Source organism: Dasypus novemcinctus, chromosome 1, assembly GCF_030445035.2.
Source record: "Dasypus novemcinctus isolate mDasNov1 chromosome 1, mDasNov1.1.hap2, whole genome shotgun sequence".
In the NCBI taxonomy this organism is placed as follows: Eukaryota; Metazoa; Chordata; class Mammalia; order Cingulata; family Dasypodidae; genus Dasypus; species Dasypus novemcinctus.
The window spans coordinates 140,906,609-140,924,896 of NC_080673.1; the positions used below are offsets into that span (position 1 = coordinate 140,906,609).

An 18,288-nucleotide genomic window follows, 5' to 3' on the forward strand; every position below is an offset into this window, starting at 1 on the left:
TGTATGTATTTTCATGCTTTATGAAGAATGGTAGGAATAAGAATACAAGGAAGAAGCCAATTAATCACTGATGTATTTTAAATCAGAGAGTTTTAACCATAATTACTCTTCAACTCCTTTAGAATTCATTTTCGTGTCTATCAGATTTTATGAACATTGACTACTCCTTGAAGAATCCTATTGCTCTTGTACAGTTGTGCACAGATATTTGTTTAACCATTTCATATGCAGTTTGAACAAAACTTAAAAGTCTGATAACTCTCTTATCTTGTGGAGGAATGTTAGCAAGTGAGCACTTTTTTTTTTATCTCTTCTGAATAGCACATCAATGCATTTAAATTATGTAGTATATTTGTAAAGCCCACTTGCCTCTTTAATTTGAAAAATTAAGAAATTGTGCTCTCAAAAAATAAACCAATTTGATTTAGTACTTGAAAATTTACCGGCTTGTATTTGTCATATATTTGAAGCAGTTGCCTATTTTTACAAGAAACAGTATCATGCCAGGAAATAAATTGACTATCATTAGCAGGAACTGAATAAGAAACAGTTTGTTGATAAAGTTATATAAGTTCTATGATTTTGAAATAACATTTGTTTACTAGGCAAAAAGTCATTTTAAATACAAATGAGGAATAAAACTTCAACCTCTGTTCAGGCATCATTAACTTTCTGTGGTAGCAACTAGAATGGATCTATTAGCAACTATTCCTTATGTTGGTCCCTAAATATCTACGTTTATATTGTTTATTGCCATGTAAAATGTGAAGTTTTCCTCTCATCCACTTGTATGAATTATGTTGCTTGAGGTAAGATCTCACAAATAGACATAAGGAGAAGGAAATCATAAAAAGAAATTCTTAATGTTCTAATTTTTTAAAAGTAAAATAACATCATCATTAAGTTTGAAAGCAGTTTAGAGTTTCCCCCAAAAATTTCATGTTTTCTCATAGGTAGTGTAAAGGATTTAGCTTATTAGAGAAGAAAGAAGTAGAGAGTTTCATTTCACTTTAAGACCATACAAATTACTACCCTCTCCTTGTTTTAGTCATCGTCCAATTGCAAATCTGGAAGGTGTTAGTTCGTATGTGAAAAAAAAACAACAAAAAAATTTTTCTGCCTCTCTCCATCCTTACCTGAATCAGAAGAAACAATTTACTAAATACAAATTAAAGTATTTAAAGTGTTTATTGAAAGTGAAACTCTTTAAGCAGAGAGATCTCAAACCAGGGAAATCGGACTGAGAGTCTCAGTAGCCATCTGGTCATGGCTACTTATAAAGGCACTTAGAAGATTTCCAAGTGAGAAGTTACAATGACTGATGGCATTTAAGTTTCTTATTAAATAGGAGGTCTTACACAAATGGGAACAGATGTATCTTGGTTGGTACAATATACTTATCCATTTCTGATAGTCTGTCTCTACTGGGCTAAAACTGACTTATTACTAAGTGTCTAAGTATTGTTCAAACTGCAATTTTATTGAGCCTTGAAAGTTCCCTATGATTAATTGTTTTCTCTTTTGAAAAGTCCCTGGCATTTATGAAAAAAAATTCACTCCCGGGAAAAGGCAATGCTGGGGGCCATTTTATTTTAACCCCCGTGTAACAAGTCTTGGTTGATTTCAGCATTCTTATAGATGATAATTCATTATCTCTCAATTCCTTGAAATCTTCTTCCCCAATGATTTTTTTTTTTTCTGTAATCTGCCTTGGAAGCTCCTTCCTGTGGTCATATTCTAGACCTTGTTATTACCCTCAACGGCAACTTTTGATCATCTGAACTTCAAGATACTACTCTCCAACTTTCACCTTCTATATTTCTACCTCCAACAATTCTTTGACCCCACTAGGACCAAAAGTCCATTGATTCAGCTGTCTTTTCACAATCCCTCACCTACTCTACACACAAGTCACTTTAGTCCATGCACAGATTAAACCGCATAATCTTTTATTGTCATTACTCCTTTGTATGTCTGCTAAACTAACTTGCAGTATTAGTTTTCTAGGGCTGCCCTAACAAAGTACTACAAACTAGCTGGCTTAAAAAAATAAAAATTTATTCTCTCACATTTCTGGAGGGTAGAATTCTAAATCAAGGTGTGAGCCAGGCCATGCTCAGTCCAAAGCCTCCAGGGTAGACTCATTCCTTTTCTCTTCTAGCAACTGGCAGCACCAGGCATTCTTTGGTTTGTAGCAGCATAACTCATCCATGCCCTTCTTCCTTCTGTGTCAGTGTCTCCATGCTCAAATTTCCCTCATCATATAAAGACACCATTTATATTGGATATAGGGGCCACCCCAATCCAAAATGATCTTATCTTAAGTATGTGCATTTGCCAAGACCCTGTTTCCAAATAGTGTCACATTCATAAGTACTGTAGTTTAGGATTTGAGCATATCATTTCAGAGGAACACAATTAAACCCACAACACTCTGGAAAATCAGAACCAAAGTGATTAAACTATTAAATTCAACTTTCTACCTGTTCTCTGCCTGTACTTCCACAAACATACATGAGTGAAGGAAAACACACAACCAACCCTACTGTTTTTTCTTCAGTACCTCCTCTTTCTAAAATATCAAGTATAGTCTCCCTTCAGACCTTGCCATTTGCTGTTCCTTCTGCCTGGAAAGTACTTTCCCTCTCTCACTTCCTTCAGCTCTTTACTCAAATGTCATTTTCTAAATAAGGCCATTTTATGACTACAACTCTCTCCCTGCCCTTTATAATATTTCTGCTTTAGCATATTATTTATTTATTTTGCTTTTTTCCTGTCTACTGCCTCAGTATAAGGTAAAATGTAAACTCCATGAGGAAGGTTATTTGTCTTATTTATAAATTCTGCATCCCAAGGAACTAGTATGCAAAAATGACATTGGACAAGTAAACCTCAGATAATATGCTTGTAAAATGGGCATAGAAATACCAATTATATTTGAAAACTGGTGAAACAACTTATATAAAGTACTTTAAAATTTTTCTAGTTTATAAATCTAACTTTAAATTTGTCCACCTTAGTGGTTCACAGTTGTTTTCAAAATGGAAATAGCTTTCTTATTCTTTCTCATTATAAAAGTTATAATGTTCACTGTAAAAATAAATGAAGGCAGTAAAAACATTTTTAAAATAAAATGAGAAAAATTCCCTGTTTGTGCAGAGATATCTGCTAATAATATTTTATGGTGTACCCCACTAGATATCTTCCTTATATGCATATGCAGAAGTTTTTATCAAACTTTGGGATTATACCTTGTGCACTATTTTGTTAATTGGTACTTCCATCCGGTATACTCTTGTAGCAGTTTGATATGGTATGAATTCCAAAAATAGACATTGGATTATGTTTGTAATCTGTTCTATACCCAGACATGATTAAATTATGATTAGGGCTTTGATTGGGCCATGTCATTAGGGTGTTGAGTCCCCACTTGAATCCCTACCCCCCTTGGTGGGTGGGAACTCACAGATAAAAGTCAAGGCAAAGGACAGAGTTGGAAGGTTTTTGATGTTGGGGTTTTTGATGTTGGAGTTTGATGCTGAAGCCTTAAACTAGAGCCCTGGGAAGTAAGCTCACAGAGGAAAGAGAAGCAAGCCCAAGAAGAGAGGAAACCTGAGCCCAGGAAGAATCAAGCCCTGGGAAGAGAGGAACCCTGAACCCAGAGAGAATCAAGACCCTGGAAGGGAGGAACCCAGGAAACCTGAACCCTCATAGACATTGGCAGTCATCTTGCTCCAACATGTGAAAATAGACTTTGGTGAGGGAAGTAACTTATGCCTTATGGCCAGGTATCTGTAAGTTCCTACCCCAAATAACTACCCTTTATAAAAACCAACCGATGTCTGGTATTTTGCATCGCATCCCTTTGGCTGACTAATACAACTCTCTTGATGTCTTTTAAAGTTAATTCACCTGGATCATCATGCTTAATAGCTACAAATGACTACACGATATACATTTTTTAATCAATAAATCTACTCTGGGTCATGCTGTAGACAGGGTCCTGAGTATACAGCATCTACCAATTTGGACTAGACTGGTTTCCTTAAAGAGTTAATATACTATTAGGAGACATAGATATTAAATAAAATTAAAACTTCAGAAGTGACTTGTTTAATTTGAAGGAGGGGTAAGAGTAGAATGTGGGTGAATAACTAGGAGGCTACAATACTTGTGCAGGTGAAATATGTTGTCCTGAAAAAAGACAGTGACAAATGAGATGGAGCTGTCCAGATATGCAAGGTACTGGAAGTAAAATGGATATATGCCCATTGATAGGTTACATGAGGGGACTGGACTGGATGTCAATGAAGCACTCCAAGAGAAGCTGGATATGGAGAAGTTGAGGACTGTGGTTTTTGACATTTTAGGGGTGATATATTCCAATGAAAAGTGGGAGCCATGACATAGGAATATGGATACATGTGAGACTAAAGCTGGAGATAAAAATTTGAGAATTTGGGGTATATAGATATCATTTGAAACCATGAAAGTGGACGAAGTCACCTAAATTAGAGTGGGGTGACAGTCTGAGTAGGGAGGATATAAGACCAAGACTTGGAGCTCTCTAAATTTTAAACCTGGAAAGGAAAAAGTAGTAGGCAAAGGAGACTGAGGAGTAGCCAGATGTATACAATGCTATGGTAACCAAGAAAGAGAAAATAGTGATATAGTGATTCTAAAAAGGTTGATATTGGATGGGTGTGCAAGACAGAGGTGGCAGGGGTAGTGGTTAAATGTTTCTGGGAGGTCATATTATGGCTTGACAAATGTCCACAGATTTTGGCAAAGTAGGGTCATTTTTTACTTTAACCAGAGAAATTTTCATAGAACGGTGTTAAAAGAAACTACCAGATGAGAATAGGTTTAAATGTAAATGGAATAACTCTTTGTGACTTAGGTCTTATGGTTGAAGTTTACTTAAGTACACTCCTGCTGATGGGCATTTAAATTATTTTCAATGTTTACTCTCATTAACAAAATAGTGTACCTGTGCCTTTTGCTTTTTTTTTCCCTGATAATTTCCTTATGATTCATTTCTAGAAATCATCACCAACTTTTTCTTCATAATCATATCAGTCAGCATCCTCCAGAAAAACAGAACCAATAGAATATATGTGTATATATAGGTATATGTGGATGTATGTATCTATATCCCAAACTTATACACTGAGAGATTATTATAAGCAATTGCTTCACATGACTGTAGGGGCTAGCAATCTCAAATAAATAGAGCAGACTGGAGACTGGAGACTGGATACCCATTGAGAGTAATATTGCATTCTTCAGTCCCAATTCCTCAGGCTGGGAACTCAGGAAGAAGTAGAGGATGAAGTCTTGAGGCAGAATAGCTTCTGATCTCTGGAAACCTCAGCTAAGACTTCCAACTGATGGGATAGGCCTACCCACATAATGTAGGGTAACATCCTTTAATTAGGTCAACTGATTGTAGATGCTGATCTCAAATATGAAATTGCATCCCAGTAACAACGAGGCCAGTATTCGACCAAAGAACTAAACCCTGTGACCTAGCCAGGTTGACACATAAAATTACACATCAGAATCATCATTATCATTTTTATTATTGGTCAGAGGGGATTAATTTAGTATACTTAAGCGTCTCATTATTTTGTTGATTCTATTCAGTGTTCTTATGCATTTGGGATTACATACTGTTTTCCAGGTACTAACACTTATAAGTGAATTAACAAACATCTCTTATGTAAGAGCATAAAATAAGTGATAGCTTCTGGATTTCCTGATAGTTTGGATTAAATGATCATGAGTTCTTCTAGCAAAGTTTAGAAGTAATTGACTTTATACTAATTAATCCTACATACCTATATTTGGTAGCATTTTCTGTATCACTTTTACAAATAGAACAGTAGTAGCAAGTAAATACATCTAAATAATTATGGGAAATTTTTAGCTAATGTTGTTTCACAGGAAGATTACTTATTAATCCATTACAAATTCTTAAAAATTATGGGTAAAAGAAAATCTCAATGGGCTGAATTTATATTCTTCTGAATTTTGAATTTTATTTTCTTTCATTTTAACATTTGTATATTTTGCTCTCATCAATGTTTATAGGCCCACAGCTGCATTAATACAAGCTAACATTAATTAAAATGAAATTTGTTATAAAAGTTAAAATTTTAATTTTAATATTGATATTTTATGTATTTCAGAGTATCTAATTTATTGATGGAACACGGGCCTCTGGGATCTGGGGCCTACAGATCAGTAGGTGAATGGCTAGAAGCAATCAAAATGGGCCGATATACAGAGATTTTCATGGAAAACGGATATAGTTCAATGGACGCTGTGGCTCAGGTGACCTTGGAGTGAGTAATTTTTCTGATAATTTTTACATAATTGTTGGGATGAAAAAAAATTGTTCATATACCAATCTGGATGAGGGCAAAGAATATTAGCTAAACTTTGTCTATGTGCAGCAGTTTTCATGGAACCTCTTCTGTTTTGTTTTGTTTTGGTTTTTTTTAGACTGTATTGTTAACAATTGCATGGTTAATGCTACTTATTGCCAGTATCTTTGCTTCTTTTCTTCAGATAAATAGCATTTGAGTATTTGAATAATTGGAATAATAATTCCTTGGCAAAATTACTGGCATTTTGTGTTGTGGAAAAGATGTTTTCTTGGCAAAGTTTTTTATACCAGTACCTATGTTATATGAATGTAAATACAAACCAAAACAAACTGTAAGCACAATTGGTGTGGCTAGTCCTATAAAATGACAAAACACATTCTCAAATTCTGGCTGTTGGTGATGAATGCCCAGGTAACAGCAACTGAGCCCGCTTAAGCTCAACAAAGCTTGAGCGGGCAGGAATCTCATTTAATCTCTAAGTGGTGCATCTTATATTCTTGTAGTCCAAGAATATATTATATCCTGCCTCTGATTTGTTATTTGGTACAATCTCAGTGGAACCAATTGTGCCCTTTTCTGTTTGCACGGTTAAGACAAAATTTATCAAATCTTAATTAAAGTCACTAATGTTAAGTACAAAATTCTTTAAGGTTGTCAATTGTACTTTATCATACACTTTGAATGTGTAATCATTTTATCCTAATATTTGTGAAAATTATGTGTCGTAATGGTGGTTCCTTATGAAACATTCTAGATTCTAGTTAATATTATGTTTTAACCTGTGAATTTAATGACAACTTACTTCAAATTAACTATAAATTCAAAGGTTAAAAATATTATTTTGAGTAAGTATTAGGAATGGTAGAATATCCTAAAGTACTAAACCAGAGTCGTCCTTCCATTACTTCACTTAATATGCACATTGAGCATTTCTTTCTTACCATCTCTACTTTATGGCATTCTTTGATTCACTGAAGTCACTGTCCATCCCCACAAAAGGGAACAGGGTACCACCATTTATTACTAGTTAATGTCAAGCTCTCAGCATTTCTCTTCCTTCACGCTTATAACTGAAAGCACCTAAAATCACTACTCAGCTCAGTCTCCTAATTACCAAATCCCATTGTCAGAACCACCATGAAATCATATCTACTAAATCATGATATATTTTTGCCTTTTATTTATTTGGGCACTCAAAGAACTCATTTGTGCTATATTTAAAATAGTAAACTTAAAAATGTACTTATAATTTAAAACTATTTTTACATGATTGCTATTTAATTTCAGTAAAAATGGTCATTTTAATTTATTAAGTTAATTTGTCATTTTATATTAAAATGATACTGTAGGTATTTCTTCTACCCAATGTCAGATTACTTGTACATATATAATAAAATTATTTGCATTAAACAATGTCTCTCTTTTTATTAAAATAGCATACATATTCATATAGCCACTACCATTTTGCCTCTCCCATCACAAAATACTGGTATTTGAATTAACTACCCATGTTTCACTTTATTTCTTTGGGGCCCCAAAATAATGTAAATATATTGTATATTTTTCTGTTATAATTTTACTTTTTCTTATTTCTTTTAATTCTTTTCTCTTTATGTTTCCTATCCACCCCCACCTCCCTAAATTTCCTTCATTTTACATATTTTTTTCAAGCTCCTAATAACCTCTTCTGTCTTCTTATGGTCGTGCTTCACTATCTCATTACTATTCTCCAATAATTGAGCTCTGGTCATTTTTTTCTCTACTTGGTTCATTTTCTTATTCCTATCTTTATTTCTTTCATAGTTTGTTGACTCTTTGCTCTATTGCCTTCTTTCCAGTATTTTGCCTTTTAATTCATTTACTCTATCTAGGAGAATAAAGTGAAATTAGGAGACTTAGCAACAACTTCCTATTCGTAGAATATTTCACTGCCTTGATTTCCTTATGTCAATTACTTCAGATTGCTGGACCACTTAATAAAACTCTGAACCCAGTGAAACTGTTTGGATAGTCCCTACCTCTAAACATAGTTTGTCTTTTTTACGTATTTATGGCCAGTTTTTCCTAATTGGTAAGGTCATATTTATCAAAACATTATGTTGGTTAACACACATAATAGGTAGTAAGAAGTTACCTGTTTGATTAAGAATATAAAAAAGGCCATCAAAATAATTAGCCATTTCTAAAAGCTAATGACCAAGGGAACTGGGATATCAGCAAAAGGGAAAGGCAAGCTAATAAAACACCCTGATAGTGATTTTCCACACATGATCTCTACCCCATATCTAAATTTTAATTTATGTAGCTTGTTTAATACTACATAAAATAATAAAAATTATTGGCCAAATTTTAGCAAGGTCATTAAAGAAACCAGAAGCTGGAAGAATACATTCATAACTGTAATAAATGCTTTAAATATATTAAAATCAATTAATATAATGCAAATGGTCACACTCCCAAATACTTAAAGAAGAAAAATGTGTAAAAATTGGTGTTCTCAAATTTGTTTTCATAGGTTGTATAGTAAAGGATGAGAAAAAGAAGACATTTTCAGAACCACATAATTTGGTTTAAAATTTCCTTCATGAAGTTTTATTTATATTTGTTAATGAATTTTTCCCAGCACATGTATTTACATCTTAACATGGGAAAGCAATAAGGAACTTAAAATCAAAGCATGTTCAATGAAAGTGACTTTCAACCTTGAACATTCAGTCTGCTATTTCTTATGCGTAAGCCCTGCTATTCTGTGTACAATATTCATATTGGAACAATTGCTGTTGTAGTAATGGTGCCATCGGGACTAATGTGTATATGTACAATGCATTATGTACAGTGTTGATAGGGGGAATTACAAGCTTGAAGTGAGTTGTAAATTGAATGCCATGATATGAATTAAGAACAGAAAAGCAGATGTACTTTCAAATTCTTTTCTGACCAGTACTGTCAACTTTTGATTATTCAGAAATTTGAGAAATTAATACATTATACTGGCCTTATTATAATATAGCATGAAGGTTTATCAAATCCAGAGCTAAAGTTGGGGATATTTATTCAAATATATTTCTTATAAAAATTTTAATATGCATAATTATTGTACAATAGAGTACAGAGAGAATGACTTACCAACCTCTGTGTTTTACATAATAAAGCTAAAACTCCAAGTCCTAGCCCTTGCAATAACTCATCCATTGCAAATCATGCCATGGTTAAATCTTCTTTCCAAAGATAAATATGTTTATCTTATACAGAACACAATATAATGATTATCAGGATTCTTATAAGTTAATTAAAAAATGCCAAACATATAACTGTATGACAAAAACTGTGAAAGGAATAAAGATTGAAATTTGGTAGATATTCATTAATCAATCTTCTCCCTTCTCCTAATCAGACAATACTAGTTGAACTGTTTACCAATGACATGGCATAAAGATATGTAAAGTAGAAGGGAGAAGAATGAGTAAGGGAATGAATCATCAGCAATGGGTAAAATAAATCCTGAATAATCAAAAGTTGTCTTTTGAACATCCACCGGGCACCTCTTGTTTTTCCTACCTTTTTCTTTCTGCCATTTAGCATTCATAATATCAATATTTTCCATTGTTTGATATTATGGAATTATATTTTTAAATCCTGGAATGTAATCACATACAGTGGAAGGTCATTGTATGTATAGCTTTTCTAAAACTAATCATACATTGTCAATAAAATGCAAACTATATTTTATGCAATAATGCAATTATCATCATGTTTCAGCTCATAAACCTGGGCTGAAATATAGTTCATCATCACTAGAATCAGCCTTGAGTATTACTTAAAATTATACATGTTCATCATAAAATTAGTGTAATATTTGTAAAGAAGAAACATTTAAAACTATGGCTTGTTTTAAAATTTCCTACATATAGAAGAGAAATTAATAATATAGCATATCTCCCATCAATTCCAAATGCTTTTTTTAAATAATTGTAAATAGGGCAGCAACTTTATCATTAGAAGAAAAACATTTTATTTTTATCAAATTTTTTTCACATTATTACTGCTAATTTGCCCGTTTAATATGTGCTTTAGGTAGTAAAATGAGAATTGTTGGAAAGTGCACAGACTTTAAGAAAAAATGCTTAAAAGAAAATAATTTAATACACTTAGCACTATTGGATAAAGGCATTAACCTTTACTACAAACCCTTTGCTAATATAATTTTAACTCTCAAAATATCATTAGAAAAATATTAAACAGAATTTTTTTTAAGAAATTACATTGCCACTGAGAATGATGTTCACTTGTTTAAATGATCATGATTCTTGTTTTTTCCACTGAAAATAACATTGTGTAAAGGTATATGTACATTATATGCATTCCAATAATACTATTTTTTCTATATCTATACACATTAATTTGACAGCTTAAAGATATAAATCATTTTTGGTAGTGAGTAAAAGGCAATGTTTTTTATAATTGTATCTCTCCCACAAAGAATTAGGGAGAGAAAGACAGAATTTCAGTGGCTTGACCTTTCATTGGCATCTTAGGAAACAATCAGATCTTATATTGATCTTGAACTAAAATTCTATGCTTAGTACACTTGGAAAATTAAAATTAACTTCAAATCTGGATGTATGAAATGTTCTGAAGAAGGACAGATTTTACTTACCTATAAGCATGAACTCTTTATCTGCATTTACTTTTCAAATACTGTTCTTCAAAACACTCACTTTTTAACTTTATAAGTATCATGAATATACATATTCCAAAGCATTGAGCTAGAGTCTTTCTGGTGGTAAAAGTCAGTTCTAGAGAATGAATTTTTATTTATGTTCAATGTAACAGCAAGTTAATGCAGTGGGAAAAATTTTTCAAACCATGGTTGATATGATTTAGAGACAACAACCAAAAGTTGAAATATGGAACACAGACATATACACACATGCACACAAACGCACATACTTTTAAAATTAAGGCTTTGGTATTATGTAAGCAAGTCTATTTTGTTTGTATAGGAAAACCTGTAAGTTATTTTTTTTGCATCATTCAGAATAAAGTATAATGGTTACTCTCACATGCTCCTTCCTAATAATTAGTATACCAATTATGAATTTTTCTATTTAAATATTTCTATTTAGATATGTGTATGCATGTATATATATAAAGCCTTATATCTTGTATTTACTTATGTAAACATAGAGAGGAACACACCTATCTCTATACCTATCTATATCTGTGTTCATCATTATATTTACATACTTCCCAACCTGAATTCATCCAGATCACCTATGGTTATATAAAATATGCATTAAACTTCTATTTATTCCTAATTAATTAAAAGCTCTAGTAGAGATGGATTGCTTTCAAGCTAAGAAATTTAAACTTTTAATTATTTTCTTTTGTCTTATGTCCAACTTTGAAGTATAAACACAAATGAATACTCACATCTGGAAATATAAGATATTTTGTTACTATTAGTAGTAGTATGAGTACAGAATCTAGAACTGCCATGAAATGTAGATTGGGTTACCACAGCCTTAGTTAAAGTGCTCTATTCCCTCCTATAGCTCTCTCCTTTCTTTCAGAATTTTAAATACTTGAGCAAATCTACAAAGTCCCCATTTTACAGATTAATAAATAGTTGCATGCAGTTTGAAGTGCTTTGCTCACATTGTATCTCACAGAGTAGTGAGAAATTAAGAGTATGGTTCTTGGTATCAAGGGTCTAGGTTCAGTCCAAGCTCTACTACCTACCTGCTGTGTCACCTAGGCAAGTGATTTAAAGTGATTTCCCTTTGTCTATAGAAGGAGATTTAAATAAATCTATCTCATAAGGTTTTATATTTTTCTGCCACTTAGGAAAGAGCTATCTAAAACTGTTACTTATTTTTATATTTAGTGCAGTAGTTCTCAACAAAGAGAAGTTTTGCCACCTGGGAAACATTTGGCTATATCTGGAGAAATTTCTCTTGTTACTACAAGACAGAGGGAGTGGTGCAATGCTATCAGCTACTAGCAGGCTAGAGGCCAAGGAAGCTGCTAAACATCTTTTATTGCTGGGAACTCCCCATCCTCTCCAAAATAAATAATTTCCCAACCTACAACATAAACTGTTATGGCTGAGAATCTCTGATTTAATAGAAAATAGGCAAAGAGGAAAAGAGTTTGCTCATATGTCCTTTTCTACATTAGTAGAAATTAATTAATAATTTATAAAAGCCCATTTCATAACAATGTTAATTTTGTATCAAAGTGGATTTTTACTGGTTTTTAGGTATTGCTGACAATTGCGTTCCTTTACTATTACCTTTATATTATACTCCAGTATCTTGTAGCTATAATAATTTCTGTTTAATGTTAATGTTCACTTTTTAAGAAGAACTATGTTTCCTCCATAAATATGTGTTGCTTCTCTTTAGGTTACTTGTCATTTCCTAAAAGTCTCAAATCAAGAAAACATAAAAAGTAAAAGTTACCTTAGATATTACTTCATTAAACAATTCCTTCTAGTACTTAAACATATAGGGCTTAGTTGACCTTTTACTAAACATTTCTGAAATTAAGAGACTTTTTGAGTTATCCAAAACAATTCATATTTACCTGTAATGATTCTAATGACATTGTGTCAAATTCTAAGACAGTATGAAAGTGATGGATTTACTGAGCACAAAAATATTAAAATTTTAACATACTGTTTTCAACGAAGTAATTATCTAAAGAAATCTAATATGACAAGCATCTTCATCATTTAGAATTTTGAACTGGTAGTTAATTTTTCCTATAATCAATTCTTAATCATTTGCCAAACATATCTGAATCACATTTACCTAACACATATTTTATGATAATACAATTCCTAAATATTCAGTGAAATAACATTTTAAAACCATGGACCCTGGCATTGAGCTCCAAAATATGCTAAATTTGTGTAGAAACCTCTAATTTTCCTTTAAATAACAAAATTTGTTTAAAAAAGAATAGCAGGAAATTATCTTGTTTGAAAAGACATTTTGATAGTGTGTAATCTCTAGTATGCTCTAAATGCCAGTAGAGTCTGGAAGTTATTTGGTAAAGGAAGAAAGGTCTGGAGCTTTAGGTTCCAAATAAATAATAAAATATTTGTAAGTGTTACAGGAGCAATGTAGTTAGTTAGTTATTGTTATCCCCTAAAGAAAGCTGTTATAAAAATTGTCCATATAGAATGAGTTATTTGAAAAGTTTGGTCTTCAACTACTTAGCTGAAAATTTTAAATTTATAAAATATTTACCTTGTGTTTCTTTAGTAAAAAATACAAAGTGCTTATGTGTATTGTAGGCCCACATTTTCAAAACTATCCAGTGAAATTGTACCCTTTAAATTATTTATTGATAAACATGTGCAAATTTCTTTTTTCACCACAATATGCTACTAAAAACAGATGTACAAAAAGGGAGACACATATGTATTATAAATACGTACTTTTTCTTTGTCTGAAAACAGATCTTTGAGCTAAAATTTTGGAGTCTACCTTTGAAAATTGGACCCGATATGTCTAATTGGGATGCAGTCTAATTACTTCCTGCAAAATGTTTGCCCCCTTTTCACCATGATATTGAGGTGTGCTACAAATTGAATCAATACATACATCCAATGTGTGCTTTCTTCATACAGGGATTTGAGGCGGCTTGGAGTGACTCTTGCTGGTCACCAGAAGAAGATCATGAACAGCCTTCAAGAAATGAAGGTGCAGCTGGTAAATGGGATGGTGCCATTGTAACTTCATTTTAACGTCACTTCTTTAAGTGAATGATTCTGCACTTTGTAAACAAGCCCTGAGATTTATTTTAACACAAAAGGAAACAAAGGGAAAACTCAGTGATTTCTAAATCCTAAGAGAGCATTTGTCTCAGCCACAGAATTTATACTCAGTGTTTTACAAAAATATCCTTACCTTCCTCACAGTGTCTTCATTTTCATGAAGCAAACATAACCTGCATGGAGTATGACCATGAGGTTAGACATTATCTACAACAATAAAAAAAATCCTTCCTACTACTTCCACAAAATTTTGTACCTGAAATACATAACTACGTATAGCACCGTCATAGACTGAATTAAGAAAGTCTCCTTCAAAATTTCCAAGGATCTACTTAAAAGGAAGTTTTATATAGCCATTCATGGGCTAACTAAAGCTGCAGTTTACTGAGGTTTACTTCAAGTCTTATTTGTCTACATAAGTGTACTGAAGAGCAATATGATTAGATTATTTCATAATAGATACCTTCTTTTATAATTTTAAAATGCTGTTACACAGCATGAAGATACAGAAACTAGTATATAAACAAGTTGTTTGATCAAGGACAAGTACAATACAGGGTGTATATTTCTTTTTCTGTCTTATAATATTTACTTTTAGTTTGCTCTTCTAGAGACTATTAGGAAATGAAAGTGTATATGCTGTACAATTTGCTTCATTCCCAGGAACCAGTTTAAGTTGGAGTTTTTTGTGTGTGTATGTGGGCCTGCATATGTGTGCATTGCATTCTGCTTGCATTTTACTAGTGTTTTAATTTTAGCAACATACAAGAAAAAGTGTACCAGAATGTAAAATGAATAGGAGAAATGGCAAAGCAGTAAAACAAAATTTAACACAAGCTTGTGTCTTTTTTCGCTAATGTGTCCAAAAGCTCCTAAATCTCTGTATTCACTAAGAGGAAATGTCTATAAGATTAAATCCCTTTTGGCTTTTTAAAAACATTTTGTGGTATCTGTGACAATGCTGTTCTTCTAGCCATTAATCTTGCACCCTTGTAAGAAATTTCACCTTTCTGAATCCCAGAAAATATCTTGTCAAGCAAAATTGACACCAAAGGGCACATTTTCAGCGGGATGTAGAAGGATTTAACTGTGTAGGCTCCTGTTAATATTGTTAAATCCAGGCACATAGTACTAAGCATTACCCCTAAGTGCTAATCCTTTGTAACCACTGTGGCTCAGCTCTAGAAAATTTGATACTAAGGCAGCAGTGGAATGATAACAAATATATATATTTTTCCTTCAGAATTTTCTCTATTTCGCAGCTTGAAAAATTTTATTTATGAATGGACGTATATTCTCTTGGTAATTTCCTCTTGTATTCAATTATATGGCATTAAAATTATTTTGATTAACCTATCAAAAGTATTATTTAATTGGCCTTGTTAAAGAATATAAGATGTCCTATGTATACTCTATGTATACAAAAACTCTGCTACTTAGTGAAATTACCAAAAGTTTCATAGTGTTACCTTTATAAAAATTATGGGATGGCATCTGATTACTCAATCTAAACATGTTAGGAACATGGCAAATGAGTTACAGACAACTCATTGTTATCAATGGAAATCATATATTGGAAGAGCCTGGATTATGGAAATCCATAGGAAATATATCTGCATTATATTGATTGCACTCTGTGTCCTTTTTTATTTGAATGTATAGCACATCCAATAATAAACAAGGGAAAATAATATCTTTCCACCAAACTCACATTTTACATAAGCAGTGAAGTAGCTCTTTGCTGAGGAACAAGACCAAAAACAAACAAAAATTAAAAAGGAAAGAAAAAAAGAAAAAAGGTTTAAAGAATTTTTAAATATATATTGTTCTTTCTAATAATCAGCACCATACTATACAAAAGGTTGACACAACTCTGCTTCAAGTATATTCTATTAAGTCTAGTAAAATTTCCAGAGAAAGTCTGGCAGCAGTGGATTTAACCTTTTGTTGATAAAATCAAAGGAAACAAACCTCCCCATTATTTAAAATGTGCTTGTTCATTTTAGTAAACTGAGACACTTAACCTAATTCTTTTAAATAATTGGAGATAATGTTAATTGAATTCTGTAAAAATAACCAAATCTGAGTGTTAGGAGTGACAATTGAGAAACTTCAAAGTAAAAATAGACTTATCAATCTAAAATGGAAACTGCCATAAATTTTAGATCCAGGACACTAGCAACAATTACTTAGACATAATAAAGATATTTTTAAAACTATTTTCCCATTTTGTGTGCTCAGAATTGATTGGGAGTTCAGAATGTTTTATAATATCTCACAACTGACTAGAATTAGAAGTTACAATGTAGGTAACCTCATTTTCCAAAAGAATATAAATTAATTTAGATCACATTTATTTCCCTCCTTTGCAATCTTGTTGGTCATTTTGGATAGTGAATCAAGATGAAAGTTAAATAGTCAAAATTCTTGCATCCATATCTCAATTTGGTTCAGACTTTCTAAGGAATGTTAATATGTTTTTAGAAGCAATACAGACACTTTCAAATAAGATGTACCCTCAAAAAAAGGGAAGGAATGCCTTTCTAAAGTATTTGCTCACCACTGGATATGTCACCAATTGGAAAGTGTCCATCACATCTCTAAATGTGAGAAATAGAACAAAGACGAGAGGCAGCTCTTGTGAAATGTAGGGAGGCAGTAACCCAGAACAAGGTCTGACAAATCTTAATTGTGTGATTTCTTATCCTATTGGTTCATTTTGTCATGCACTAGTCTACCAAAAATAAAATGTAGACCTGATACTTTTAGTACAAAAACAGATTTGTCAAATGATGTATGTTATTGTAACTGTCAGTAGCAATATCTCTGAGTCTTTCTCAGTTTTGGACTTAAAATAAAAGTATAAGCAGGGAGTAATTTTCAACTTACTGATACCTGATAAAGTCACTCAGTTACTACTTTTATCAATCATAATTTTTTTTCTAAAATTTGCCATTTGTTTGCTATTTTCATATTTACTATGACATATCAGTTGCTCTTGGCCAATGGAATGTATTAATTGTGTGTAAAAATGTAAAAATATCGATTTTCCCACTTTTTAACTTGTTAATGTGCATGCTTTTTATTTTGTTTTTGTATTTTAATCACCACGTCAGTGTTCTAAAGTTGTAGGATTACTGTAAAAATTATATTCCAGTGTACTGTATGAATGAGGCCAGACTTGGAGTAGATGACACAGAACATTCTCAACTCTTGAAAAAGAACTTCAACCAGTGCACTTGTTGGAGACAGTTTAACATCTCAAGTTTAAAATGAAAGCTTAATGCCAGTTGAGCACTTACGTGTTTGCATGTCTGCTATTTAATCTATATTTGACAGTAAAAGATTTTTATCACCATCCTTTCTCCCATTTAAAGTGGGTTCCTGGAAGCACAAGCAGAGATATTTACCTTTGGAAGACATTTTTGGCTATAAAGGTACATTGGATGGCAAATGCTATCTGAGTCAGCTGTTAGAAATTTACTAGATGTATGGTGTTGCATAGTAGAATAAGATCCCTTCCTCAATTTTTCTTTTTTAAGAAGAAAAAAAAAGCTCAATATGATAGTAAACTGTCTTTGCTTATGTCCTGCCAGATGTTTAAACTTGAAGTAAATTAAAAGTAGGTACAATAAGATGATGATGATGGTGGTGGTGGTGGTGGTGATGATGAATAAATGGAATTAAAATTCTTGCTTTATTTGAAGTTAATAGCTATAATAAGTAAAATCATTTTTCTCAACTCTGTAGAACAGCTGGTTACATTGAATATTTTTTCTCCATTATGCTGTTAATTATATAGTAATGTATCAAAGGAGAAATAGATAAGAACGTTTCATTTCTTGTTCATTTAAGAAAGATCTTTTTACACATAAATGATCGAATGTTCTCATTCAAAATGACCACATAGTTAATGCTTAGAAGGAGGCACCAATTCTTTTTTTTAAAAAAGTCCAATTATATTATTTGTTTCTTCTAAATATTAATTTCAAAAATGAAGGTGGCAAAATTTGTTGTGTTTATTCTACTATAGTAACAGCAGAAAATCCAGTGGTCATCATATTTGTGAATATTTAGACTTGTAGTTTATAATTAATTATTTTAAAATGT

General features: G+C 32.2%; 1 protein-coding gene across 16 annotated transcripts in view; it reads left to right on the forward strand.

The window, feature by feature from the left end:
• EPHA5 (EPH receptor A5) overlaps positions 1–15,810 on the forward strand; it is a 374,629-nt gene extending 358,819 nt beyond the window's left edge. For 15 of the 16 annotated variants that reach the window (XM_058297774.2, XM_058297793.2, XM_058297763.2 and 12 more), the window contains 2 exons: positions 6,192–6,347; positions 14,032–15,810. In XM_058297774.2, coding sequence (XP_058153757.1) covers positions 6,192–6,347; positions 14,032–14,137 — 262 coding nt within the window. In that variant the 3' untranslated portion in view covers positions 14,138–15,810. Of the gene's footprint in view, positions 1–6,191; positions 7,803–14,031 lie in introns of those variants that run through there. The other variant, XM_058297785.1, reaches the window with a different exon arrangement.
• Positions 15,811–18,288: the final 2,478 nt, after the last annotated feature.